This window comes from Talpa occidentalis, unplaced genomic scaffold, assembly GCF_014898055.3.
Source record: "Talpa occidentalis isolate TD23 unplaced genomic scaffold, MPIMG_talOcc4v2.1 talOcc4.14, whole genome shotgun sequence".
In the NCBI taxonomy this organism is placed as follows: domain Eukaryota; kingdom Metazoa; phylum Chordata; class Mammalia; order Eulipotyphla; family Talpidae; genus Talpa; species Talpa occidentalis.
The window spans coordinates 77,091,431-77,118,780 of NW_023601433.1; the positions used below are offsets into that span (position 1 = coordinate 77,091,431).

At 53.7% G+C, this 27,350-nt stretch overlaps 1 protein-coding gene across 3 annotated transcripts; it reads left to right on the forward strand.

Moving 5' to 3' along the window:
- The first annotated feature begins 1,602 nt into the window (after nucleotides 1-1,602).
- On the forward strand, nucleotides 1,603-27,286 carry TRPV4 (transient receptor potential cation channel subfamily V member 4). 3 transcript variants are annotated; one of them, XM_037510978.2, is made up of 16 exons: nucleotides 1,603-1,709; nucleotides 5,841-6,257; nucleotides 7,270-7,442; nucleotides 12,243-12,395; nucleotides 13,322-13,462; nucleotides 14,038-14,336; nucleotides 15,740-15,919; nucleotides 17,282-17,440; nucleotides 17,688-17,780; nucleotides 18,053-18,126; nucleotides 19,629-19,794; nucleotides 20,040-20,106; nucleotides 22,492-22,808; nucleotides 23,640-23,767; nucleotides 26,126-26,247; nucleotides 26,674-27,286. In XM_037510978.2, the coding sequence occupies exons 2-16, from the start codon at nucleotides 5,872-5,874 to the stop codon at nucleotides 26,829-26,831; spliced, it is 2,616 nt and encodes an 871-aa protein (XP_037366875.1). In that variant the 5' UTR covers nucleotides 1,603-1,709; nucleotides 5,841-5,871; the 3' UTR covers nucleotides 26,832-27,286. The 3 variants fall into 3 exon arrangements, with proteins under 3 accessions (XP_037366875.1, XP_037366876.1, XP_037366877.1); XM_037510979.2 differs by lacking the exons at nucleotides 1,603-1,709; nucleotides 17,688-17,780 and having other exon boundaries at nucleotides 5,846-6,257; XM_037510980.1 differs by lacking the exons at nucleotides 1,603-1,709; nucleotides 26,126-26,247; nucleotides 26,674-27,286 and adding an exon at nucleotides 25,110-25,379 and having other exon boundaries at nucleotides 5,846-6,257.
- The last annotated feature ends 64 nt before the right edge of the window (nucleotides 27,287-27,350 follow it).

Here is a 27,350-nt window from a genome sequence, read left to right on the forward strand (position 1 = left end):
CAGTCTCCTGTGGGGTGAGGGCACCCGGGACTCCTCAGCCACCCGCCAGGTGGCAGGACAGAGTCCTGGCTCTGTCCCCAACCTGCTGTGCGGCCTCAGGCAAGCCACGAAGCCTCCCTGAGCCTTTGTTTCTGCCTCTGTGAAATGGGCGTCACAGCACGGCCCCCTCCGGGACAGGCCCCCCGGCCCCGTCACCGCTGATGTTCTGGGCAGAATCCTTCCTTGTGCTGCTGGCTGCCCCTCGCGCCAGGGCTGGTGGGCAGCGCCCTGACCGTGACCGCTGCATGCGAGCAGCCCCTGCACAACGCGGCAGCCGCACACGTCCCCACACACTTCCCCGGCCCCTGGGGAGCAGGATGACACCTCCCGCTGGGGCGCGCCGGGCCAGGGCTACAGTGAGGCTCGGAGAGAGCTCGCAGACGAAGCACTGGGGCCCGTGCACCCACCGTGAGCGCCAGACAGACAGTCACCACGCGCCGGGGGCTCGTTCCATTGTTACTGTTTCATTGCAGTTAAAATGCTCATAATGATCACTGTGCTCCTTGCTCAAGACTGAGCTGTGACAATGACTGGGAGAGGATTTGAACCCAGGGCCGGCTGCTTCCAGACCCTCTGGTGTGGAGCCCCCTGAGACTCCGGGCCCCTCCAGATCGGGATTTCTCAGGGGCAGGTGGGGGCGGGGGTGGAGGCCCTCCTTGCTGCTGCCTCTAGCCTGAGCCGGGGGTCCCTTGTGTGAGGGCTCTTTGTTTGGTCTTGCCTCAGTGGGAGTGTGGCGGGGGGGATAATTAGGAGGGTGTTGACAGCGGAAGGGAGGAGGCCGAAGCCTCCTCCCTCCCAGATTGCTTGTCCCCAGCAAGAGGACAGGACTGGTCCCCGTCCCCGCCTGCACCCCGGCTTGCCTCAGCTTGCTCCTGAGTCCTGCAAAGTCCAAGCTCACGTGGTAGCTGCGGGGGGCCCGAGGATCCAGGGCTCCCCGTCTCACCTGGTGGGGCGATAGGAGGTGGCGTTTCCTGAGGTCCTGCTCGGTGCCTGGCCTGAGTGGGTGCTTCAGATGCTGAGGGTCGCTGCCATCTCCCAAGAACTCCAGGAGGAGGTGTGGTCGCCCGGGCTTTACAGGGAAGGGAACCGAGGCTGAGAGAGGAAGAGACTGACCCAAGATAACTCTGTTGCCAGGGCCCACAGGGCCAGGTAGATCCATTTCAGAACCTGGGCTCCTTCCTGCTTTGATTACAATCATCGAATCCCAGGGTCAGCACATGCCTGATCCCATTTGATTCTTCCTGCAAACCTATGGAAAAGCTCCTGCAAGTGTCCCCAGGTTACAGAGGAGGAAACTGAGGCTCAGGTCACCAAAGTGATCTCCTAAGGTCGCACTATGCAAAAAGCAGAGCTGAGACGAGGAGCCAGGCTTCTTGAATGACCTTACATTCCAGGCTGTCCCTCCCCACTGGTGCCCAGAATGGGGCCCGTTCTGGCGGGAGCGCTGACCCTCCATGTGCCCCTGTAATAGGGTGGTCCCCAGGAAAGGGGGAGGTTCCCTGCCCCACCCAAGGGAGGGTGGAGCTGAGCAGGAAGAGGAGAAGCTGCAGAAGAGACTGAGGAAGGAAGCAGGATGGAGCCAGGAGACCTGGAGGAGGCGCATGGAGCCTAGAGACACGTGAAGAAACTGCGCTTGTCTTTTGGTCGTGGATGGGGTGACACAGATGTGGGTGAGACCCGTGGGGAGGTGACCATGGCAGCTTTTATTTTGATGTTGATTTTGCTCTTTTCCTTCCGGGCCTGTCTGGTAGTTTCTGACCCTTTTCCGTGGGTCCCCCCTGGAAGATGCTTTAGACTTGTGGCAGGCTTTGGGGCCTTGCTCTGGGCCAATCCCATATGGATGGACTTTTACCCACGAGGGGACGGGTAACTTTGGGTGCTTCACTTAGAAACTAGACTCTTTGCCTTACCTGTATTGTTTCCTAGTTGTATTAAAGTTCCTTCCCATTAAAGTCTCCTATGTTTTGTGTTGATGCGGCGGATGGCAGAACCCATTCAGAATAGGCAGGTTTGCGGGGGTTTGGGCTGCCCCTCTCCCTGCCCTATAACAGATTTGGCACCCAATGTGATTTAGGACAGAGCCATCCGTGGTTAGTCAGCCCCATGGGGACACTGGGCTTCCCTTTGGCACTGGCTACCATAAGCGCAAATGTGATTTTTGGTTTCTCCAGTGTGTTTGTTTCATATGTCGATTTGCTGTTGAAAAACTGGCTTGGGCTTTGTGAAAATTCTGTGTGTTTGTGTGTAATTTGTTTGTAGTGACTTGCTAAGAGATTTTAATTTGTGGAAATTTTTCTGTGCCAGTTTTACTCAAAAGATTAGGCATTGCATTGGACCATGTGACCAGATCAAAGATGGCGTCTGAGGCCACTTGGCGGGCTCTTTGTAAAATTCAGAGGTTCTTGTTGCTAGGACTTTGGAACTTTTTTTTTTCTTTCTTTTTGTAATCTCTGCTGTCTCATTAGCATTTCTAAAGGCAATAATGGTTCTTCAGTGGTATGTTGCTTTGTCTTTGGCTACTTCCTGCTCTCTGCCAGATGGATTTTGCAAGCCAGTTGTGGAGCTGTGGTGTTTAAATTAGCAAATGTATGCCTGGGTGTTAAGTGCAGAGTAGCCTTAAGCAGTAACTGGTAATTGCTGGTAGCCTTGATGGATTCTTGGATATAACTTGAATACTGGACATTCATGGACAATGCTGCTGACTAATTGTTGCTTCTCTTACACACACTGTAACCCTGAAAAAAGACTGTCTCCTAAGATTACACCATGAAATCTGTGCCACCATAGATATGGTGGAATAAAAATTAAAAGGGGGGATTGTAACAGGTTGGTCCCCAGGAAAGGGGGAGGTTCCCTGCCCCACCCAAGGGAGGGTGGAGCTGAGCAGGAAGAGGAGAAGCTGCAGAAGAGACTGAGGAAGGAGCAGGATGGAGCCAGGAGACCTGGAGGAGGCGCGTGGAGCCTAGAGACACGTGAAGAAACTGAGCTTGTCTTTTGGTGGAGGACTGGGTGACACAGATGTGGGTGAGACCTGTGGGGAGGTGACAATGGCAGCTTTTATCTTGATGTTGATTTTGCTCTTTTCCTTCCGGGCTTCGCTGGTTGTTTCTGACCCTTTTCTGTGGGTCCCCACTGGAAGATGCTTTAGACTTGTGGCAGGCTTTGGGGCCTTGCTCTGGGCCGATCCCATTTGGATGGACTTTTACCCACGAGGGGACAGGTAACTTTGGGTGCTTCATTTAGAAACTAGACTCTTGGCCTTACCTGTATTGTTTCCTAGTTGTATTAAAGTTCCTTCCCATTAAAGTCTCCTATGTTTTGTGTTGATGTGGCGGATGGCAGAACCCATTCAGAATAGGCAGGTTTGCGGGGTTTGGGCTGCCCCTCTCCCTGCCCTATAACACCCCTACATGCCTGCCAAGAGGGGCCTCTTGCTCCCACCTCTCTGGCCCAAGTCTACCCTCCTGGCAGCCACAGGACAAACAAGGTGGGAACCAGTCTTTATTTGTTCCTCCGCTAATGTGTCGGGCAGGGAGGGAGAAACGTAGAAAAGAGGGCTTTTCAGACATCTCCCTGTAGTGTGGGTGGCATGAGGGTGTTCCAGGAAACTCACCCCGGGTGCCCAGCCCTGCCCGCCCAGCAGAGCCGCAGGGGGCGCGGGGCTGACAGCCAGCCTGGGCTGGGGTTCAAGGCCGACTTCTCTCCTTCAAGTTGCATGACTCCCTCCTTTTCCACCCCGCGAAGCTCCAGTTTCCTCATCTAAGAAATGGGGACAAATAATACCTTTGTCATAGTGTAACAGGGTGGTCCCCAGGAGAGGGGGAGATTCCCTGCCCCACCCAAGGGAGGGTGGAGCTGAGCAGGAAGAGGAGAAGCTGCAGAAGAGACTGAGGAAGGAAGGAAGCAGGATGGAGCCAGGAGACCTGGAGGAGGCGCATGGAGCCTAGAGACACGTGAAGAAACTGCGCTTGTCTTTTGGTCGTGGACTGGGTGACACAGATGTGGGTGAGACCCGTGGGGAGGTGACAATGGCAGCTTTTATCTTGATGTTGATTTTGCTCTTTTCCTTCCGGGCTTGTCCGGTTGTTTGTGACCCTTTGCTGTGGGTCCCCACTGGAAGATGCTTTAGACTTGTGGCAGGCCTTGGGGCCTTGCTCTGGGCCAATCCCATTTGGATGGACTTTTACCCACGAGGGGACGGGTAACTTTGGGTGCTTCATTTAGAAACTAGACTCTGCCTTACCTGTATTGTTTCCTAGTTTAATTAAAGTTCCTTCCCATTAAAGTCTCCTATGTTTTGTGTTGATGCGGCGGATGGCAGAACCCATTTAGAATAGGCAGGTTTGCGGGGCTTGGGCTGCCCCTCTCCCTGTCCTATAACAATAGGGTGCCTTGTGGGGTGTCCTGTAGGTCCTCGGGACTCAGGAGTGAATAAGGCAGATGCGTCCGGCCTCCTGGCACCCAGGACCCAGGAATGAATGAAGCCCGTGAACGCGTGGGATAGGCCCTACGAGGAAGGAGCTCTGGAGGGTCAGTGAGGGCTTCCTTAAAGAAGGGACGAGTGATTAGCCTTTTTCCTGGTCCCTTAGTTAGGTTTTCTAGATTCCTGCTGAGTGAGACCATCTGGTATTTTTCTTTTTCTTCTGGCTTATTTCGCTGAGCATGATCCCTTCCAGCGCCATCCATGTTGCTACAAATTGCATGAGTTTATCTTTTTTGATCACTGAGTAATATTCCATGGTGTATATGTACCACATCTTCTTGATCCAGTCATCTATTTTTGGGCATTTGGGCTGTTTCCAAAGCTTAGCTATTGTAAACAGTGCTGCTATGAACATAGGGGTGCAGGTGCTCTTTGGAATTGATGTTTCTGTGTCCTTTGGGTAAGATAATAAAGAAAAAGTCAAAATCAACAAGTAACTATAAACCAGAGACACACTACGGGGGTGGCGGGGGGAGAGGACAAACAAGGTGGGAACCAGGGAGGAGAGGAGGGATTAGGGCCAAAATAAGGGCGGGTGGGAATTGTATGGGGAATACAACCAAGATGAAAATGCAGACATTGTGCAAAAATGAAAAATGATGTAAGAATTATATAAAATAAAATATTAAAAAACGAGAAGGGACAAGTGAGCCGGGCCCCCCTGGGTAGGGGGCAGCGGAGAGGGAGGGAGGGCTCAGCGCTGCGGGGAGTCGACCGAGACTGGTTTCTTCTTCTGCTAAACGAGGATCTGCTGAAGACGCGGGACGGGCTTACGCGGCAGGTGCAGGCGTTTTGTGAGCGCTGCAGGGTGAAGCGGGCAATTCAGGGTGATGGCTTAGCAGGTGCTCGCGGCACATCAGGCCCTGTGTTGCCCGCGGACCACTCGCTCTCCGCGCTGGCGCTCCCATGGTACAGGTGGGGAACCAAGGTCCTGAAGTGGCCACTTGCCCAACATCCTGCAGCTGCTAAGCGTGGAGCCTGGGTTTGAGCTGTGCTCCGTGGGGCTCTGGTCAGGAATAAGCCCCCGGCTCCAGGTTTGGGGTCCCAGTGTGACTCTGAGGCCTCTTCTCCAGCGAGTGCCCAGGGCAGCTAGGTCTGAGGCAGAGATGCGTTTCCAGGTCCTTGAAAGAGGCCCCTGTATAGCTCCTGCCCGGGCCGGCAGCCAACCACATCTGGGAGCGGCCGCCTGACGCCCCGTCCTCACAACAGTGGCTTTGAAGCAGCTGGCAGCGGTGCTGTTTGCCCGTGTGGGAGGGGGCTTCCGGGAGCCCCCACCACTGGCCGGGCTCCCCCTGACTCCTCTCCTGTTCTCTTGCAGGCCAAGCAGTGCGCACCAGTCCAGGGTTGGCATGGCGGATCCCAGCGAAGGCCCCCGCCCAGGACCTGGAGAGGGGGCCGAGCCCCCTGGGGATGAGAGTGGCACCCCTGGCGGAGAGGCCTTCCCCCTCTCTTCTTTGGCCAATCTGTTTGAAGGGGAGGATGGCTCCCCCTCGCCTTCACCAGCTGATGCTGGTCGCCCCTCTGGCCCAGGGGATGGACGACCTAACTTGCGCATGAAGTTCCAGGGTGCCTTCCGAAAGGGGGTGCCCAACCCCATTGACCTGCTGGAGTCCACTCTGTATGAGTCCTCGGTGGTGCCTGGACCCAAGAAGGCACCCATGGACTCGCTTTTTGACTATGGCACCTACCGTCACCACCCCAGTGACAACAAGCGATGGAGGAGGAAGATCATAGAGTAAGTATTGCTGGCTGTCTGGCAAGTGGTCTCTTCTGTGTTGAGTCCATCCATCCACCCATCCACCCATCCATCCATCCATCCATCCATCCATCCACCTACTCATCCATCCACCCATCCAACCACCTGTCCATCCATCCATCCATCCACCCACCCACCCATCCATCTACCCACCCATCCATCTACCCATCCAACCATCCATCCATCCATCCATCCACCTACTCATCCATCCACCCACCCACCTGTCCATCCATCCATCCATCTACCCACCCACCCACCCATCCACCCACCCACCCATCCATCTACCCATCCATCCATCCATCCATCCATCCATCCATCCATCCATCCATCCAACTACTCATCCATCCACGCACCCGCCCACCCGCCCATCCATCCATCCATCCATCCACCATCTATCTCCATTTCCTCATTCATTCAGCTACCTATCTTTCTACCTAATCATCCACTTATCCAACCCATCCACCTAGCATCCATTCACTTAAATGTCTATCTACCCATCCATTCATCTGTCCAGCCATCCACCCAGTGACAGCACCTACCATTTATTGTTTACTGTATGGTGGGCCTTGAACTAAACACCTTGAACGAATCACCTATGTACATGATCTCATTTTGGCTCAAGTGTTAGTTGAATGAATAATGAGTGACTGATTGGGTGAGTTGCTTTACCTTTTTGTCTGTGTTTGGGTGTTCCTCCTTTTTTTTTCTCACTGTCTTTGTCCCTTCCAATCTCCATCTGGTTCAATAAGTGACAGGATGGGTGGGTGGGTGGTTGGATGGGTGAGTTTACTTTTGTCTGTCTTTCTACCTGGAAGACTGCAGGTACCAGGTAGTTTATTCCTTTGTAACTCCAGCTCTCCCTCCCTCCCTCCTTCTGGTCTGTCCTGAGGGCTCCCACTGTCCCTACTCCCCCAACCTTGGGTCCCTACAGCCAGCGCTGATGGGTGGGCAGGGGATGAGCTCTCCCCTCACCCTGCCTCTCCCCTTCCAGGAAGCAGCCACAGAGCCCCAAAGCTCCTGCGCCCCAGCCACCCCCCATCCTCAAAGTCTTCAACCGACCTATTCTCTTTGACATCGTGTCCCGGGGTTCCACCGCTGACCTGGATGGGCTGCTCCCCTTCTTGCTGACCCACAAGAAGCGCCTGACTGATGAGGAGTTCCGGGGTGAGCCTCTCAGGCAGGGGTAGGGGGTGGGACAGCCAGGGGTTGTGGGAGGCCTGGCATTGGGGGTCCCCTTTCATTTTGTCATGTCCTTGGGCCCATGGGCTCACTGTATGGGAAGTGCACTGGATATAGAGTCTGGTCCTGTGTGTCCTTCACTATATTACTTAAACTCTCTGGGCCTTTGCTACCTCTTCATTCATTCAGCTCTTCTTTTTTCAGCTTTTTTATTTTCTTAAAAGATTCATCCATTTATGCATACAAGAGCTGGGGCACAGGCCAGAGATGTGGGGGATGAGCGGATTCACCAGAGACAGAGTGGGGAACAGAACAGGCAGACTGACTGAAGTACACTGCTGAGGGGAGCAGCAGGCGAGACAGGAGAGATCCTTGGCCGTCCGGGGATCGAACCCGTGCTGCAGAGGCTGCGGGTTGCTCTACAGTGCGGCGCTCAACCCCTTGCACCACCAGGGAGGCCCCATTCAGCTCTTTATGAAAAGGCTAGTGTAGTAGGTAAGCAGGATCTATTCACCTCCACCGCCAAGGGACCTGGGGCCTGTCTGGGCCTCTGAGAAGAAATCTTTCCAGAACACAAGGCAGCTGGGGTGCCAGGAGCCCCTGCTCCCTCTGAGGGGTCCTCTGGAAGGGCCAGAATATTGGGCCAGGACTCCTGCGTCTGTTTCCTGGACCCTGCCCCACCCTACCCAGGTTTCAGGCTCCCCGCCCTAGGCTTCCCATCACCACAGTCCCTACGACTTCTGCCAGCTCAGAGAGCTACCTGGTGCAGGCTCCAGACACCCCCCTCAGGACACCAGCTTCCACCGCTACCTTCCCTGTAAATTGGGGAAGTTGGCCTGTGAGCCCCTCAACCTGAGTCTGCCACCTGCCATGTGCCAAATACCAGGTGAGCCAGAATCCACTGGCTTGGCGAGCCTCCAGCGTAAGCTGTCGAGAACTGTGGCACCTGCTACAAAGGAGGGTCTGTCTCAGGAAGGCTGGCTGCCACCCTCAGCTCAGGTCTGGGGAAGCTTCTAGGAGGCCATTTCTGAGACCTCAGGCATGTCCAGTAAGTTAAATGCCAAATGAATCTGTGGCATGTTTCATGTCTGCCTTCATCAGCCTGATTCTTGGGGCACTGAAATGGTACCCACAGGTCATGCTGTCCATCAGGAGAGAATTACCAGATTTAGTTATTTTTTTAAAGGTTTATTTATTTATACAAGAACTGGGGTACAGGTCAGAGGTGCGGGAGGGTGAGAGAATTCACCAGAGAGAGCGGAGAGTAGAACAGACAGACAGACCGAAGACACTGCTGAGGGGAGCAGCGGGCACAGCGTTCAACCTGCTGCGCCACCGGGGAGACCCAAGAATTACCAGATTTATTAAAGAAATATTCACTGGCTGTTGCTGGCTTGACCACATGCTTTGGTTTGGGACATGAGCCCCGAGTTGGAGGATCTCCATGACACTGCAAATGATCCCATTTGGAGATTTAATAAGCTCTGGCCAAATGGCCCCTCTGAGCCCCCCAGGTTCATTTGGCAAAAGCAGGGGACCCCTACGAAGTGGGGCCATGGTGTCTGCCTCTACAGGGCAGTGCCAGGTTTGCCAAGGCTTCTGGCTCCTGAGTGCAGGACTGAGTGGGAGGTCTTAGCCTCCTGAGCATGGATGGGGCAATGCTAAGATAGGCTGGGGTAGAGGGTCCCTGCAATTGTAGAGAATGGAACGTGTGTCTATAGGGGCTTACAGTGAGGCCCATGATGCTAATTGAGCACCAGGGCCTCTTGCTTGCTCTGGCCCCTTCTAAGGCATTTGATTTGAATTTGATCTTTTTTTTTCTTTTTTTTTTTTTTAAGATTTATTGATTGATTGATTGATTAATTGATTTATACATACAAGCACTGGGTACAGTCAGAAGCGCGGGAGGGTGAGAGAATTCACCAGAGCCAGAGCGGGGAGCAGAGCAGGCAGAAGGACCGAAGTACACTGCTGAGGGGAGCAGCGGGTGTCAGGAGAGGTCTGTACGCCATGTGGGACCCTCCTCTGGGGCCGGGGAGCAGCCAGGGATCGAACAGGCACTGCAGAGGCTGCGGTCAGCTTTGCAACCCAGCGCTCAACCGCTGCGCCACCGGGGAGGCCCTGATTTGAATTTGAATTCGTAATTATATATTCACTTTTGTGTAAGTCTAAGCTCCACAAAACCTGGATCTGTCCCTACGTGTTTTTTTAGCCAGAGGCTCACGAGCTTGTCTGATTCTCAGAGCAGCCTGCAACTACCCCTCCCATCTCCCCAAAATTGACAACCTCCAATTTGATGGTCAATTTAAGGCCATTCACTCCATGAGCCCCTGTGGGCAGAGCCACTTTGCCACCTAGTGGTCATGGCCTGGAACTGCATGTCCCTCCCCTCTTCTGGAAAGTTGCTGTTCTTGGCATCTCATCTCAGGACCTAGACTGGCAGCCCCGGCCTGCCTCCCCACCCTTCACCCGCCCCCCTCCCCCGCCATCCCCCTCACTCTCTCCCACTCTAAGCTGGGTCTGGGAGTGTGGAAGCCCAAATCCAGCATCTAGTTCCAGTCTCCACACAAGCCACTTGGGGTGTTTGTGGTTTGGAATTACCGTGGTACCCAGCCCACTGTTTATTAAATGTTTAACTCAGCAAATGGTTAATAGAGACCTAGCGCGAGTCAGGTGCTGTGTCCGGCAAGCAGTGGTGAATAGCTTTCTTCGTGACCCTGTCCTCAAGTTGCTCACGGCCTCCTGAGTGAGACCTACGTTGATCAAGCCGTCTCAGGAATAAACACACAGTTCTACGCTGTAAAGTGGACCAACAGGAGGCAGTGTGGGAGCTTTTGACCTAGTCAGGAAAATCTAAGAGAGCTTCCTGTAGAAAATGACACTTGAGTCTGGACAAATTGCAATTAACCAGGTGGAAAGAAGCACAGGACTGGGGAGGGTGTGAAGGGGCAGAGGCCTGTGACTCACTGTGGTCAGAGTTTGTACTTTGAGAGACCCACTCCAACCCCGATGTGGGAAATGGATTGGAAAGAAGGGAAATGGGGGAAAACGAGGCAGGTGTTTTAGGCATGGGGGGAGGGGTGACGGGCCAGGGTGATGGCAGCGGAGGTAGATAGCTGTGGAGGGATTGGAGAAATAGTAGTTAAAATTGATAGAACATGCTGGAAGGGGACGGAGAAGGGCAAGGATGACCAGAGGTCCTGGCTGGCTGGCCATCCCCTGAGAGGAGTGCCCGTGCAGGCTGGGGTGGGTTTGGAGGCAGACATGACGTCAGCATGGAGCCTGCGGCTGCCTGACAGTGAGCAAGCACTTAGAGAAAGAGCTCAGCCCTCCCAGGAGGCCAGAATTGAGTGTGGGTGTGTGGACAGAATCCCCACAGCCCAGCATTCAGGGGAGCAAACTCCCCTTATGCAGATGGGGAATTGGAGTCTGCTAGACATTCAGGAAGTTGTTACCTGCTGTTGGCTCTGGGCTGGGCAGCAGGGAGTGACTGGAAGAAGCTTATCCAAGTAACTTCACCCCTGGGAGGGTCTGAGAGTTCCCTGAGTTCTCCTCGCTGATTCTCTGCATCAAGGCAGCAGCTCTGGAGGCACCTCCTGTGGAATAACAACTACAGTGGCAATATTTATTAATTACTAAAAGTCAGTTGATGAAAAGAATACTTATCGATTGCCAGCTGCCCGGCTGTGGGCTCATCAACAGCGATCCATTAGCTCATTGATTTCCCTTTGTGGCCTCCAGTTAGCTAGAAGGGAAGCTGAAGCCGAGGGAAGCTCGCATGGGGTTTGGGAGCAAAGCCAGGATTTGAACCCCAAGGTGCCTGGCTCCAGAGCGGGCATCTCAGCCACGCCTGCACCTCCCCATGCCCACCCCATTCCTGCATCTGGCTGTTCCCAAGCCCCCAGCACCGGTAGGCCAGTGGCTGGCTCACAGGGGAGTCTCTTTTCAGTGGTTTGCTCTCTGAAGCTGTAAATCAACTCAGGTAACCATCAAAATTAACATAAGACTTGCAGAGACATCAGCAGGCATTCGTGGGAGGTGTCAAGGACCCGTCTAGGACCCGTCAAGGACCCGGTGGCACCAGATGGAGACTGACTTCCTGAGAGAGATGTGGCCATGACAAAACCTTGCGTTGGCGCACCTCACTATTGCTATTGCTGCACCGGCGGAAGCCCCAACGTCCTCGCCAGCTGCTCCTGAGTTATTCATACCTGGGCCATGCAGGCCACCCCTCGACGCCCCTCTAGGGGCCACTAGATCACATGCTTCCTGGGGAAAGGATTCTAGGCTCAAGTAGGGGGTCCGGGCTGCGTGCTGTGTCCTGCTTTTACGGGTTCACAGCCCCCCAGCATGTTAAAGCCTCTGACAAGTCCTGTAGTGAGGAAATACGTTGACTTTGCTTAATGCTGCATCCCTCCCCTGCCCTCCCCTCCCCTCCCCTCCCCTGCCCTGCCCTGCCCTGCCCTGCCCTGCCCTGCCCTGCCCTGCCCTCCCTCCCTCCCCTCCCCCCTCCCCTCCCCTCCCCCTCCCTTTATTTGCTTTTCAGAATTCCCTCCACACATGCTTTGCTAAACATCCACCTCTGCCCCGGCTGTGGCTTCCCACGCTTCAGCCCCTCTGCTCCCGAAGTCTACCTGACCCTCTGGGCTCCGCGAGGCAGGTGGGGAGCAGGCTCAGAGAAGAGTTAAGACGAGTCAGGGCCTCTGGCTTCCGGCGCAGCGCCCTGTCCCCCACTTCTGGGCGAGGGGCTGTCAGCTGAGCGCCCTCCCGCCTTCTCTCCCCCAGAGCCCTCCACCGGGAAGACCTGCCTGCCCAAGGCCCTGCTGAACCTGAGCGGCGGCCGCAACGACACCATCCCGGTGCTCCTGGACACGGCCGAGCGCACGGGCAACATGCGCGAGTTCATCAACTCGCCTTTCCGCGACATCTACTACCGAGGTGGGGCTCGGCGCGCCCCCAGCGCTGTCTGACCCCCAGCGCTGCGGTCTGGATTCCAAGTGCCAGCACATGCCCAGAAACCAGTTTTTTTTTTTTTTTTTAAGATTTATTTATTTATGCATACAAGAGCTGGGGTACAGGCCAGAGGTGCGGGGGGTGAGAGGATTCACCAGAGACAGAGTGGGGAGCAGAACATGCAGATCGACTGAAATACACTGCTGAGGGGAGCAGCGGGTGAGACAGGAGAGGTCTGCTGTGCCATGTGGGTCAGGTCCCTGGCCGGGTTTCGAATTCGTGCTGCAGAGGCTGCGGATTGCTTCATTGTGCAGTGCTTAACCCCTTGCACCACCAGGGAGGCCCAGAAACCAGTTTTTTGAATGAATAAATGTATGAATGGAAAAGGGGACAATAACTACTCCCCTGACTGTGATATTCTGAGTTTCAGAATCAAAACTTCCAAGATGCTGTGAGACTAGTGATCGGTGAACTTGGGATTCTGGGCCTGAGGTGCTCTGGTTCCAGATGCTCTAGAGTTCTGTGATAGCGAGTCTGCAAGGCAACAGCTTTAAGAGGCAAAAAAGTCACAAGCCCCAGCTCCCAGGGTCTAAGTTCTGAGATTCGAAGTCTCAGACTTGTGATCTCACAGGTTTTTGGATCTAAAGAGAGAAAATGAATTTTGTATTCCAAGTTCAAAATTCTGTGAGATCAAGATGTTTCCTCTCCTATAGGATTAAAGCCTCCCGTGAGTGTGCAAAATTCCCATATTTGGGATCCAACAAACCTCAAATTCTGCTCACAACGATTCCACATTCCAAACTCATTTGCTGCCCTCGGGTGGAGCCGGCCCAGGCTCTACCTTCAGCCTGCACCCCGCCTTCATGCCCACTCAGGCCTCTGCCCCAGTGACCTCCCCCAACCCCCTCCAGGTCAGACCGCCCTGCACATCGCCATCGAGCGCCGCTGCAAACACTACGTGGAGCTCCTGGTGGCCCAAGGAGCCGACGTCCATGCCCAGGCCCGGGGCCGCTTCTTCCAGCCCAAGGACGAAGGCGGCTACTTCTACTTTGGTGAGGAGGGGCCTGTGGGGCTGGGGGCTGGCGGTCCATGGGGGTGCCACAGACCTGACTCTTCCCCAAACACCCAGCCCCAGACAGCCCCCTGCATGTGGGGGTCCTGCTGGCCTTGATCCCAGATTCTTGCCTTGAGGGGTAGGGCTCTGCCTCACTTCCCTGAGCCCCAGCTTCCTCCCCTGGGGCTTATGAGAATGCAAAGTGTGATGGGGTGCGCAGAGTCAGCACGCCCCCACCTTACTGTGGGCATCCTTTTATCCGAGCTGGGACCGAGTGTCAGAGAGCTCGGCCCAAACCCCATTGCTGCCACGTTGTCCCAGTTGGACAACTGAGAAAATTTGAATTTCACCCCCGCTTAAAGGCACGTCATTTGGGGTTCAGGGGACAAAGTCTTTCCCAGAATCTCTCCCAGCCCCCAATCGCACGACCAGGTCCCCAAATAGCCATGCCTGTCACTCCGGCCTCACCCACAGACATGTCCGGCCACCCTGTGACACTTAGAGGCTTGGGGCCCAAAGCAGCGCAGGCACAGCCCGCTCCGGGCCCCTGCTGACCCCGCCACCCGGCTGCAGGCGAGCTGCCCCTGTCGCTGGCTGCCTGCACCAACCAGCCCCACATCGTCAACTACCTGACGGAGAACCCCCACAAGAAGGCAGACATGCGGCGGCAGGACTCGCGGGGCAACACCGTGCTGCACGCGCTGGTGGCCATCGCCGACAACACCCGCGAGAACACCAAGTTCGTCACCAAGATGTACGACCTGCTGCTGCTCAAGTGCGCCCGCCTCTTCCCCGACAGCAACCTGGAGGCCGTGCTCAACAACGACGGCCTCTCGCCCCTCATGATGGCCGCCAAGACAGGCAAGATTGGGGTGAGTGTGGGGCCGCGGGGCCCAGCTGTACACGCACGCATGTGTGTGCGCGCGCACACACACACACACACACACACGCGCGTACGCGCGCACGCTTGAGGCAGCTGCTGGCATCATGAGCATCCATATGCTTACTCGCCTCCCTCCCCGCCCACCTTGGTGGGCAGATGCCCTGACTCAAGAACCTGCTCTGGCTCCCTAGCATCCAGCCAACCTACTCACCTTCACCCCAGAGCGTCTTTCCTCACCCGCCCTGTGTGCTCGCTTCCCCTCCCCACCAGCCAGGATGGGTCAGTGATGTAAGAGACACCCACCCTACGTCACTCCCATCTACCCCACCCTGGTCCGGCCCCTGGCCTGCCAAGTGGCCTGCCCAGCTCTGCCCCTCCGTGCCTCACAGCGCAGGGCCTAGAGAAGGGTTTCTCTAGACATTTGGGTGGGAGGGTGTTGCGGCGGGCGGGGTCATCCGTGCACTGCAGGATGTTGAGCTGCAATCCTGGCCTCACTAGCGATAACTAAAAGTGTCTCCAGGGTCACCACATTGTCCCCTGGGGACAGCATCACCTTGATTGAGAGCCAAACCTGGAGCCTTCCAGAGTCAGTGGCACTGGGCCCCAAGGACTGGAGCTGCCACTTGCCATCGTGACCTCAGCCCTCTCACCTCACCTCTGTGTGCCTCAGTTTCCTCAGTAACTTGGGATAATAGTCCCCTGTGGTACAGTGTCCTGTGTCAACCAATTGAGAGGATCCACTTAAAGCTCAAAATAGAGTCCCGGATTCCCAGATCGGGAGTAAGTGCTCAGGAAATAGCAGGGGGCATTGTTGCTCTATTAAAAAAGCAGCAAAAATTACTAAGATTGCAATTGGACCAGAGTCCTGAGTGAGTAGAAAAGGCCTGTGTTGAAATTCTGGCTTCACCCTACTCACCCTTGTGGCCTCAGGCAATTCCCTCCCCTTCTCTGTACCTCAGTTTCCCTGTGCGTCAGCCCCCGGGTTGACAATAGGGAGAACCAGCTATGAGGATTATGACTAGAATTAACATATTAATGGGCCTGATTAATTGCTGCTTTAATTACATCAAAGAGATATTCATTACAATTCAGGATGTGACGGCTGGTTCAGTTGGGCTTCAGCTGATTGCTTGTGTGGCTTCAGGGAGCACCCCCACACACATGCGCACACACACACACACACACACCACCTCCCTTTGTGCATCTGTAAATCAATCTGGTAAAAGGATTAAAACAAGATTATGTGAGAAAAGGGTCCGGCACCTAGTGGGTGCCCCAGAAATATTTTCCCTGCCCTCTTTCTTGCTCTCTGGGAAGGTCCCAGGTCCTGGGGTCCCTCTGATGAGAGGGGCTGAGCTGCGGGACCCTCTGCCCCTCCCTTCTCCCATGCAGATCTTTCAGCATATTATCCGCCGGGAGGTGACAGACGAGGACACGAGACACCTGTCCCGCAAGTTCAAAGACTGGGCTTACGGGCCCGTGTATTCCTCATTGTACGACCTCTCCTCCCTGGACACATGTGGGGAGGAGGCCTCTGTGCTGGAGATCCTGGTGTACAACAGCAAGATTGAGGTGCTGGCTGGGCTGAGGGTGGGCCCGGGGAGGGGGGTGGCACTGGGAGCTGGGCAGGGGAACTGGGGCTGGGAGTGGGAGCCCAGGCATGGGCCCCCTAAAGCAGCAGGTCTGTGGGCTGAGTGCAAAAGAAGTTGCCGACTATGTGCCTAGAAGGGGGGTGGGGTGGGGAGGGTGGGTGTGGCAATGGTAGGACTGTAAGATCCAGGCGTCAGGGCGAGCAGGACTGTTTTGGGATCCTGGCTCTCTATCACTTAACGTGCTCTGTGACTCAGGACAAGTGACCCAACCTCTCTGAGCCCAACTTCCTCTTTTGTAACATGGAGAGATAAGGATGGTGCCTATCCCTGTCGGGTTATTGGGAGAACCAAATGAGTTCACTTCAGCACCGCCTGGCACAGAGCGAACATTACGTGTCGGCTATTATCATTAGTAGTAGTCGTTATAGGAAGTTTTGAAAGCCCCTTTTTTCAGTTAGCAGTATTTTGTGAACATCATTCTGCACCATTAAATATTCTTCTGCAATATCAGTGCAGCATGTAAATGTACTACAGCCTAATTAACCATTCTGCTATCCGCGTTTATTTGGGTCTGTTTCTGTCTCTAACTATCAGGAATAATAGCACAATAGCATCTTTGTGGCTACATCGTTGCTCAAACCCATGGTTATAAAGAAACTTGAGTCATTAAAGGGACAGGATGCTGTTCAAACAGCGCAGAAAATACTGGGGACTGGCTGCAGGTCTCCTTTTCAGCCCTGACTCTGTGAGCTGGCACAGATATCTTCCCTCGCTGGAGCTCACTTCCCTCATCTTTGAAATTAGTGATTCGCTTGGCTCAGATTAGAACTGGTGGGAGGTTTAGCATCTCTGGTGCTGATTGATTGATAGTGTCTTCCCTAGGACTGCTTCAGAAGCTATTGTGCAGGGCTCGATTATTGATGTCTGCCCTGCATTCAGAATTGGAAAGTTGTGATAAATCAAGTATTTATCATCCTTGTGCTAAATATCCCAATCCTGCTTCTTGAATCAAAGTTTCTGAGTATGGAGCCGCAGAGGTGATTTTGCTGCCAGCAGCTTGTTAGCGTCCGCAGATTGGAATTTGGTGACCATGAGGTTAGCTTTCTGGTTCTGGGCTCTGTGAACCTAGAATAGGCTGGAGAGGTGAGTTGGGACAGCATTGGGCAGAGCCAGGAGTTTGGGGTTGATTCTGAACCCCCATCCACCTCCCTGTGAATCCTTGAGTGTCTCCGAAGAATGGGTTTGGAGGAAAAAGCACTCTTCAGGGCAGAGGGTGGAGGAAGACGCCGGGCTCTGCCCACTGAGGTCCCCAGGTCAGCCCTGCCCACCCTGCCTCCCACAGAACCGCCACGAGATGCTGGCTGTGGAACCCATCAATGAGCTGCTGCGGGACAAGTGGCGCAAGTTTGGGGCTGTCTCCTTCTACATCAACGTGGTCTCCTATCTGTGTGCCATGGTCATCTTCACCCTCACTGCCTACTACCAGCCACTGGAGGGCACTGTGAGTGAGCTGAGCCCAGCTGGATGGAAACTGGGGCCCAGTTGGGTCCTCCTGCTCCCCCTAACCCATGGAAGGGATTGGAGAAGGCTTAAGAACAGACTGGGAGGCGCCCCCCAATACCCAGATGGGCGTGAGGGAGGGAGGAGGCTCCATGGAATCCAGATGTTCAGGGCTCTGGGGAGCATGTGGATCTGGAGCCCGAGGTTGGCGGGGCGTCATGAGGACCTGTGTGCCCCCCATCCCTCAGCCACCATACCCTTACCATACCACGGCAGACTATCTGAGGCTGGCGGGCGAGGTCATCACACTCTTTACCGGGGTCCTGTTCTTCTTCACCAATGTGAGTGCTTGGCCCTCAACCCACCCACCCGCTGCCCCTGCCTTTCCCTGCTCCACCTGTGGTTTCCCTCACCTCTCCCCCAACTTGTCTCCTCTCCTTCCTTCTCTCCCCTCCATCTCTTTTTCTCTGCCCTAAATTCTTCTTTGCTCTTCCTTATCCTCTTTTCTGTGTACCACACCCTGCCTACTTCTCTTCTCTCCATCCCTTGTTCTCCTCCCCTGGACACGCCTGCTGACTCTGCCCCTCTCACATGCCTCTTCTCCGGCTTCCAGATTAAAGACTTGTTCATGAAGAAATGCCCCGGAGTGAATTCTCTCTTCATCGATGGCTCCTTCCAGCTACTCTAGTGAGTAAGGTCTCCAGGCTGGCAGCTTCTGGGTGAAGAAGGTAGCGTTGGGCTGGTACATTATCCAGCCTGGGGGAGGTGACTCTAGTAGGAGTGAATTTACCCAGCTTGGACAAGTGTAGCCCAAAGTCAGGGCAGGACCAGTGACAAGAAAATGGAACTTCTGATTAAAAGAAGATTCTGGTTGTTAGGGAATTACCACCATATACACCAAGGGTAGAAATAATCTTTTCTCCCCCCCATTTTTTTATTATTACTTTTTAAATTTTATGTATTTTTACATCATTTTTCATTTTTGCACAAATGTATGCATTTTCATCTTGGTTATATCCCCATACAATTCCCACTCCCCCTTATTTTGATCCTACTCCCTCCGCCTGCCCCCATAGTGTGTCTCTAGTTTATAGTTGCTTGTTGATTTTGATTTTTACTTTATCATAATTAGTCTTTTTCCTGGTCCCTTATTTGGGTTTTCTAAATTCCTGCTATGAGACCATCTGGTATTTTTCTTTTTCTTTCTGGCTTATTTCGCTGAGCATGATCCCTTCCAGCTCCATGCATGTTGCTGCAAACTGCATGAATTTATCTTTTTTGATTGCTGAGTAATATTCCATGGTGTATATGTACCACATCTTCTTCATCCAGTCATCTGTTTTTGTATATCTGGGTTGTTTCCATAGTTTAGCTATTGTAAATAGTGCCACTAAAAACATAGGGGTGCAGGTGCCCTTTTGAATTAATGATTCTGTGTCCTTTGGGTAAATACCTAGGAGTGGAATTGCTGGGTTATATGGAAGCTCCATCTTTAGCAGGTTGAGGAATCTCCATACAGCTCTCCATAGTGGTTGGACCAGTTTGCACTCCCACCAGCACTGCAGGAGAGTTCCTTTTTCTCCACATCCTCGCCAACATTTGTTGTTTCTAGTTTTTTTACTATGTGCCATTCTCACTGGTGTAAGACGGTATCTCATTGTAGTTTTGATTTGTATTTCCAAGGGTAGAAATAATCTAACTTCGTATGTAGGTGGTTGATTGTTAATGTCTGTCTGGAGTGCTTGTTGAGAAGACTTTTGAGGCTGTGTCTGTATTTCTTAAGAATGAGAGCTGTATTTGATTATTGATGTCTGCCTAGGGCATAGGATGAGTTGCTGTATGTGTGCTGTATCTTTCCCCTTTCCTTAGTTAGAGAACAGTGAATTTCACTCAGCCATGAAAAACTCCATTGAAGACCACTGGATCTTTCTCTGGCAGTTCCAAAGGAAATCACTTTGGGATCTTGCAGTACCCCAGGGTCATTATACACACAGTAATTGTGTGTGAATTGAGCATTTGGGTTAACCAAATGCTGGGGAAACCCAATGAAGCCACTTTGTTTCTCTTCTGCAGTCTAGAAGGCATCAGGATATCCTGGTACCCTGGAGGCATGGGGGCATATCTCCTTTCCAGGACCTCATTGTCTGCTCTCCCCTCTTGCCTCTCCCCTGGTCCCTGCTGCCCTTTAGCTTCATCTACTCGGTGCTGGTGATTGTCTCGGCGGCCCTCTACCTGGCAGGAATTGAGGCCTACCTGGCTGTCATGGTCTTTGCCTTGGTCCTGGGTTGGATGAACGCTCTTTACTTCACCCGTGGGCTGAAGCTGACAGGGACCTATAGCATCATGATCCAGAAGGTAGGGGATAGGGGACCTCCATATCACATATCCTTGGAGGGAACCACACACACCATATACATGTCTTAGGTGTACAGATAGTGCTGCAGACCCAATGCTGCAGGCGCTGCGGGGGCAGCGGGCAGGAACTAGACATTGGGGAGGGACAAGGGTGGAACTAGAGAGAAGATTTGGGATGGAGGAGGTGGGAAAGTGAGGGCCCACGTGCCTTAGCTTTGCCTCCATAAATCTGCTGGTGTCTTTAGATCCTCTTCAAGGACCTTTTCCGCTTCCTGCTCGTCTACTTGCTCTTCATGATCGGCTACGCTTCAGGTGAGCTTGGGTGCCCTGGCGGGGTGGGGTGAGGTCTGGGGCAGCAAATGACACCTGGAGCTTGTTCATATTCAGTGTTTGTAGTGTTCTCACTGTGTGCCAGGCACCAGGCTAAGTATTTGCCCATCCCTGCCTCACTAAATCCTCCAAGTCTATAAGGCCAGTGCCTTTATCACCCCCTTTTATAGTCAGGAAACTGAGCCTTAGAAAGGTTAAGTAGGGCCTCCCTGGTAGTATAAGGGGTTAAGTCTCAGAACTATGAAGCTATCCGCAGCCACTGCAGCATGAGTTCAGTCCCCGGCCAGGGAGCTACCCACATGGTATGGCAGACCTCTCCTGTCTCGCCCGCTGCTCTCCTCAGCAGTGTATTTCAGTAGATCCGCCTGTTCTGCTCCCCACTCTGTCTCTGGTGATCCTCTTACCCTCCTGTACCTCTGGCCTATATCCCAAAGGTACAAGCATAAATAAATAAAATGTCTTAAAAAAAAAAAAAAAAAAAAAGGAAAGATTAAGTAATTTGCCCAAGAAGGTCAAAAGCTAGGAAATGGTAAAACTAGCTACTTAGCTATTGTTACAGAGGAAGCCACTCAAAGTTAAACAATACTCGTTGGTTATTGCTCACAAATCTATGCATGGTTGTACTGACCTGGGCCAGTTCTGGCTCATCTCAACAGGCTACTGTGCCTGTGGTCAGCTGGTGGGTTGGCTGCCAACTGACTAGTCTAGCTGGGATGGCCTTGGCTGAGAGCAAGGGGCAGCCTTACTCTCCTTCACATGGTCACATACCCTTCAACCGGCTAGCTTGGGCTTGTTCATAGGTGGTCTGGGGTTTCCAAAAATGTGAATGGAAGGAATTGTTCAAGGTCATTGCCTGCCATGGGGTCACTTCTGCCTCATTATATTGGCGAAAGTAATTCTCAAGGGAAGGGTGAATTTTAATAATTAACCAGCTCTTATAGGCTTTTTAAAAAACTCAATATTGGCTCCCTCCAATATGCCCTCTCCATGAAGGCAAAATTCCATGGGACCTCAAAGGCAGAGCATGAGGGAACCAACCAAGCCACCGTGCTGGTCCCCAAGGGGTGGGTGATCTGCCATCTAATGACCAGCACCCAGATGGGAGTGGAAATCTCAGCCTTCACCAGGCTACATTCACATCTGAAGAGGTTGTTGATCTGGGAACTGACACTGAAACAGAGATCTGCTGATGGTGATATGTTAGCCTGATTGTGCCAAGGCTCCGTGTGGATTATGACGGTGAAGTGGCATTGTAGCCTTAACTGGGGAGACTGGACAGGATACAGTCCCTCTCAGGGATAGGACTGCGGGGAATTAGACTACATGTTAAGGACTGTAACAGTTTGGGTTTCAAATCAAGAATTCAGCACTTCTACAGTCTAATTATAGAAATGGAGGCAGAAACTTAGAGGTTGGTTAGCTACTTGGTGGCCAGCTTGATCCCAGGGCTTCTGTGAGGGGGCACTACACCTCCAAACTATTCATAGGCACTGCTGTTCCCCATTTTTATGCCCAAGGCAGACATCACTAATGGATCACAGAACAATTTTTTTCTTATAAGTGCAGATGAGGTCTCAGAATCCCCAACACGCATTTCAGCAGCCATTACACTGAAGAAGCGTTTGCATATGAGTTGAAACCTGCCCACTCTAATCATGGGGTGATGGTACTACTATGTTCTAGGCCCCTCTCACAAAAGGGACTGGACCCCCTCATCTCCCTGCCCTGGCTGGTGCTGGGAAGGTTGCTGCTGCTAGAGCATGTTGAGGAGGACTCTGAAGCTTTGTTTGGGCTTAGCAAAAGGGAGAGGCATCTCATCACTTTGAGAGGTCTGGAGGGGGCAGGCCTCCGGCAAGCATGACTTTAGCACAGTTTGCTTCCACCTTTTCTCTTTGAGCTCGGAAGCAGGAGCACAAGAGAGAGTCTTCCCCCCCCAAAAAACATTGGCAATCCAGACTCCAAGACCTCTGAGAATGGTAGGCTAGACTAGGGGTTCTCAGCCTTAACATTTAGGGTCAGATAATTCCTGTGGGGCCATCCTGGGTATGGTGGGTTGTTTAACCATATATCTCGGTTCTACCCACCAGGTGCCACTCCTCCAGGTAGGACAACCAAAAGTGTCCCTAGGCATTACCACATGTCCCCTGAAGAGTGCCAGACTAGATCCTGGGGACCTCTTCCTTGTTAGCTAGATTTGTAGAAAGAGGAAAGGCTTTGGATTTAGGAGGAGCTGGGTTTGACTCCAGGTGTGGTTCACATGCTGGGAAATCTTGGCCCCGGGCTCCCCATCGCCAAGCCTCAGCTTTCCCCTCCGTCAAATGGGAATGATTCTCCTCATGCTCATGCTTGTCGCCCGGCCCTCCGCAGCCCTGGTCTCCCTCCTGAACCCGTGTGCCAACATGAGGGTGTGCAACCAGGACCACTCCAACTGCACAGTGCCCACGTACCCCTCGTGCCGCGACAGCGAGACCTTCAGCACCTTCCTGCTGGACCTTTTCAAGCTGACCATCGGCATGGGTGACCTAGAGATGCTGAGCAGCACCAAGTACCCCGTGGTGTTCATCATCCTGCTCGTCACCTACATCATCCTCACCTTTGTGCTGCTCCTCAACATGCTCATCGCCCTCATGGGGGAGACGGTGGGCCAGGTCTCTAAGGAGAGCAAGCACATCTGGAAGCTGCAGGTGGGTCCCTGCTCTCCCACCCCTACCCCTTCTCTTGCCGGCATGGGTGCCCTGATGCACCAGCAGCCTCAGCCATCTGCTCTGGGCGAACCCCTGCCAGTCATCCTGCCTCTACCTCCCTGTCTGTGAAACTGGCCTCGAAGGTGTGGCCTGCCTCCCTAGCCACCTTGTGGCTTTCTGGGTGGCTTTTGGCCTGGCTACCAGCAAGGGTCCCAGTCACCTCACGGTCCAGCTTGTGGGACACACTCAGTTTCACTGGGGCCTCCTGGGTGGGTTCAGTCGGCACAGGGAATGTGCGGAGAGTGTGGGCATTTCAGCAGAGCTAAATGCCAGCGCTAAGCCTAGGCAGCTTCCCTGCACCACCATGCACCCACCACAACCCCGGGGAGATGAAACTGGGGAGGGGGTACTGCCCACATCAGCTCCTCCTGCACCCTACCCAGTCACAGGCCCTGAGCAAGCTCTTACAGAAGCAGAGGTGGGCCCAGGATTTGCCCGCACGGGGAGCTGCTGCCATTACGTGCCGAAGATTTCTTTGCAAGTTTCTAAAAGATGGGTGTGTGCACCCTGGTTTGCCCCAGGCCCTGCTCTGCCCTGGTGTTCCTGACACTGAGGGGCAACTGCTGTGTGTGTCATGGGGCTTGGGCTGCGGCCCTCTGCATCTGCTTCTACTCTGCGTACCTGTGCTCCCTCACCTTCGTTTATAAGCCCATATCTGGGGGCAGTGGGAGCTGGAAAGCCTGGTTTGCAGCATGCCTGGCCGTTGCATCATTTCTGCCGTTAGAGCAGAAGGACTGGAAGAGGCTCACCAATGCCCCTCTCCCTCCACAGTGGGCCACCACCATCCTGGACATCGAGCGCTCCTTCCCCGTGTTCCTGAGGAAGGCCTTCCGGTCTGGTGAGATGGTGACTGTGGGAAAGAGCTCGGACGGCACCCCAGACCGCAGGTGGTGCTTCAGGTGAGCCGGGGAGCCATCTGCCAGATCAGGCCGCCTTACTTTTATACCCACTGCAACTGCCTGAGCCACTGATGCCCGTATCAGTTCTGCTGGGTGATCCTGGGCAAGTCAGTTCACTTTTCAGCCTTGGTTTATTCATCTGTGAAATGGGGCAATGATAGTGCTGTGTCTAATCCACTAGACAGGGGGCGAGCATAGAACATGGGCTTGGCTGGTGCCACAAGCACATTGGGACCTCCCCCACCCATAGCAGCTCTGTCCCTTGCTGGAGGAGGTGGAGACTTGGAGACTCATCTTGGGTCTCACATTTTATCAACAAGACAACAGGTGGGCTTCGCTGCTTCCACTGCAAGGGGGAAACTGAGGCATCAGCGCTTCCAGGTCCTAGGTCCTTATCCAGTGGGCAGGGAATGCCAGCTCTGTGTAGGGGATCCCCTGGGCGAATCTTCATTGGTGAAGCGATCACAGGCATAGAGGACAGTCAGTCCTCACCTGACGTCATCGACAGGTTCTTGGAAATGGTGAATTAAGCGAAACAACGTGGAGGAGAGCAGATCCTGAATAACTTTGTTTCACTCAGCTTTGACCGGGATGGCTTTTTCTCATCAATGTTAGAATGAAAGGACTTTGACTAGAATGACATTATTCAAGGATCTGCTGTGTAAACATCATGTTTGGGGTCAGGCAAAGTCAGCTTCCTTGTCCGCGAGGTCAGGGGACTAATAGCACCAGCCCCCAGTCCCGTCAAATCCAAAGTCCAAATCTCGACTCTCGCTTACGAGCCCTGAGACGTGGACTAACTGTGTAATATGCCGCAGTCTCCTCTGCAAAATGGGAACAGCGAGTGTGTCTTCCTCGCTGGGTCCTGACACAGCAGTTCCTCAAAAAATGGAGGCTGTATGAAAAGGGCAAAAAGTAATTTTCAAAAGCAAAAATTCTATAGAGCCAAATCGGGCCCACGAGGCTGAAATCTGACTTTTAACGGGGGTCTCAATAATGGGAGGCAAGAGGGAGAAAATACCCACCCATTACACTACCAACAGGGGTTAATGTCTAAGACACACAAAAAAAGCTTGTTACACTTAATAACAACAAAACCCAAACCACCCAATTAATAAATGGGCAGCAGATATGAACAGACAAATTCACAGAAGAGAAGATCCAGAAGGCCAGGGGACAGATGAGAAAATGTCTAGCGTCACTTTTAATAAGGGAGAAGCAGGTCAAAACGCCGATGCCCGCGAGACTGGCACATGTCAAATAGCCCCACCCACCACCAGTGCTGGGGAAGGGAAGCTGGTGCAGCTCTTCTGGAAAGTGATCTGGTTTTACCTTAAAGCAGAAATGGAAATACCCTATGACCCTATGAGCCTCCCTTTGGGCATCTCTCTGAAGAACGTGAAACCATCAACTCGTGAAGCTACGTGCCTACAGTGTTTGTTGCCGCATGATTTACAGTAACTAGGTGACAGAAGCAACCTCAGTGCCCACTGGTAGAGAACTGACTGGAGAAATGGAGGCCCACCCCTCTCTGGGTGCTGTTTAGTCACAAGGAAAGACAAATGTCAGCATTTGTAACAAAATGCAAGAGAATGAGTGTCGTTAAGCAAGACAGAACAATGGCAATAAATGTTAATAAATGTTGGATGTTTTCATACATGTGAGTAAAATAAGCAATCAGAATGAGTGACTTAACAAGGCAAAATGTGTGTAAACTAGGGCATACTCCTAAAGGAATTGCGGTTCCTGAAGTTAAGAAGGGGGAGAAGAAGACAGGGTCATCAGGGGGGTGGCAGAAAAAATAAAATAGCAATTAAAAGTAATAACAAGAGGTGAGAGTGTCTAGGAGGATGACCATCAGCACATGAATGGATAAAGAAAATGTGGCATATCTATGTGGTGGAATAGTATTCAGCCAGGAACAGGAACGAAGCTCTGATCCAGGCTGTAAGATGGATGAACCTCAAGACATGGTGCAGAGCCGCACCCCAAAGGCCACATGCTGTATGACTGCATGTGTAAATAATGTCCAGAATAGGTAAAATGGAACAGAACAGCGTGGCCAGGGCCTGGGGGAGGGTCCTGGGGAGCTCCTAGCTGGTGGAACAAAATTTGTTTGGGGGTGATGAAAAGGTTCAGGAAATAGTGGGGATGCTTGTGCTACCTTGGAAATAGAGTGACTGCCTCGGAATTGGATCCTTAAAAATGGTTAAATGGCAAATTTTATGTCCCGTGTGTTTATGACAATACAAAGGGGAGCACTGGGGAGGCTGGGGCAGGGCGGCTGCCTGCGGGTGGCGAAGGGGGCTGTCTCGGTGGGGGGCGCCCCTGACGCTCCCTCTGCTATGGCCCCACCAGGGTGGACGAGGTGAACTGGTCTCACTGGAACCAGAACTTGGGCATCATTAATGAGGACCCGGGCAAGAACGAGACCTATCAGTACTACGGCCTCTCGCACACCGTGGGCCGGCTCCGCAGGGGTGAGTGGAAGGGGCGCCCGACCTGTCCTCACCGCTAGTTTGCTGTGAGCACCCCTGTGCCCTCTCTGAGACTCAGCATTTATGCCTGTGGAACGGGGGGCTTGGCCAATGGGCTGACGGCTGTGCTTCCTCAGCTGCTGCGAGTACCGGGGGCACCTCATCTCCAGTTTCCTCTGCTCTGGGCGCAGGAGGCCGGGAGCACTCCGTTCTCACCCGAGCTCCAATGCTCCTCCTTCTGCTTCCTCCTGTGTGTGTGCTCTTAGGTGGCTGCCTTCACCTCTCTGAGCCCCAGTTTCCACCCCTGTAAAATGGGGATAGTAATACCTCCCCCGTGAGATCCCCAGGGCTGCCCGCACACAGTAGGTGCTCAGTGTATGCGTGTGCAGGGTCCACCGACCCCCACCTCCCGCCGCTGTGTTGCTGCAGATCGCTGGTCCTCGGTGGTGCCGCGCGTGGTGGAACTGAACAAAAACTCCAACCCGGACGAGGTAGTGGTGCCTCTGGACCACGTGGGGAACCCCAGCTGCGATGGCCACCAGCAGGGTTACCCCCCCAAGTGGAGGACTGATGACGCCCCCCTCTAGGGGCTGCAGGCAGGGCAGGGTCCAGCCTGCAGCCCTCCCCTGTCCCTTCCGCCCACCCATCTCTAGTCCACCTGCATTTCAGGGGTGCCTCTGGAGTGCGCCCCACACCCTCCTTCAACTCTCAGAGGTGAGGGCCAGGCGCAGATGCCTGGGAGGCCCTGGGACCCTCTGGTCCGCGGCTCTGCCTCCCACCCCAGGCCCGGGGCTCCTGGCTGCCGGTCTCACTCCCATGGAGTCACATACGCCAAGCCGGGGCCCTTCCACCCACGGGGCTCAGGCCCTGGCCCTCCATTATTTATTTGCTCTGCTCTCAGGAAAGCGGCGTGACCCCTGCCCCCACGGAGCTCTGCCAGCCGAGCCCCCGGCCGAGCACGCGCCCCGGGCCGCGTCCACCACCCAGTGCTGCCGTGGGTGGCTCTGCCGACCGGCCGGCGTCCTTGGGGTGGACCCCGCTGTCTGCTCGGAGGGGCCCTGGGACTTGTTGGTGCTCAATAAATGGTCATTCTTTGATGGTGGAGA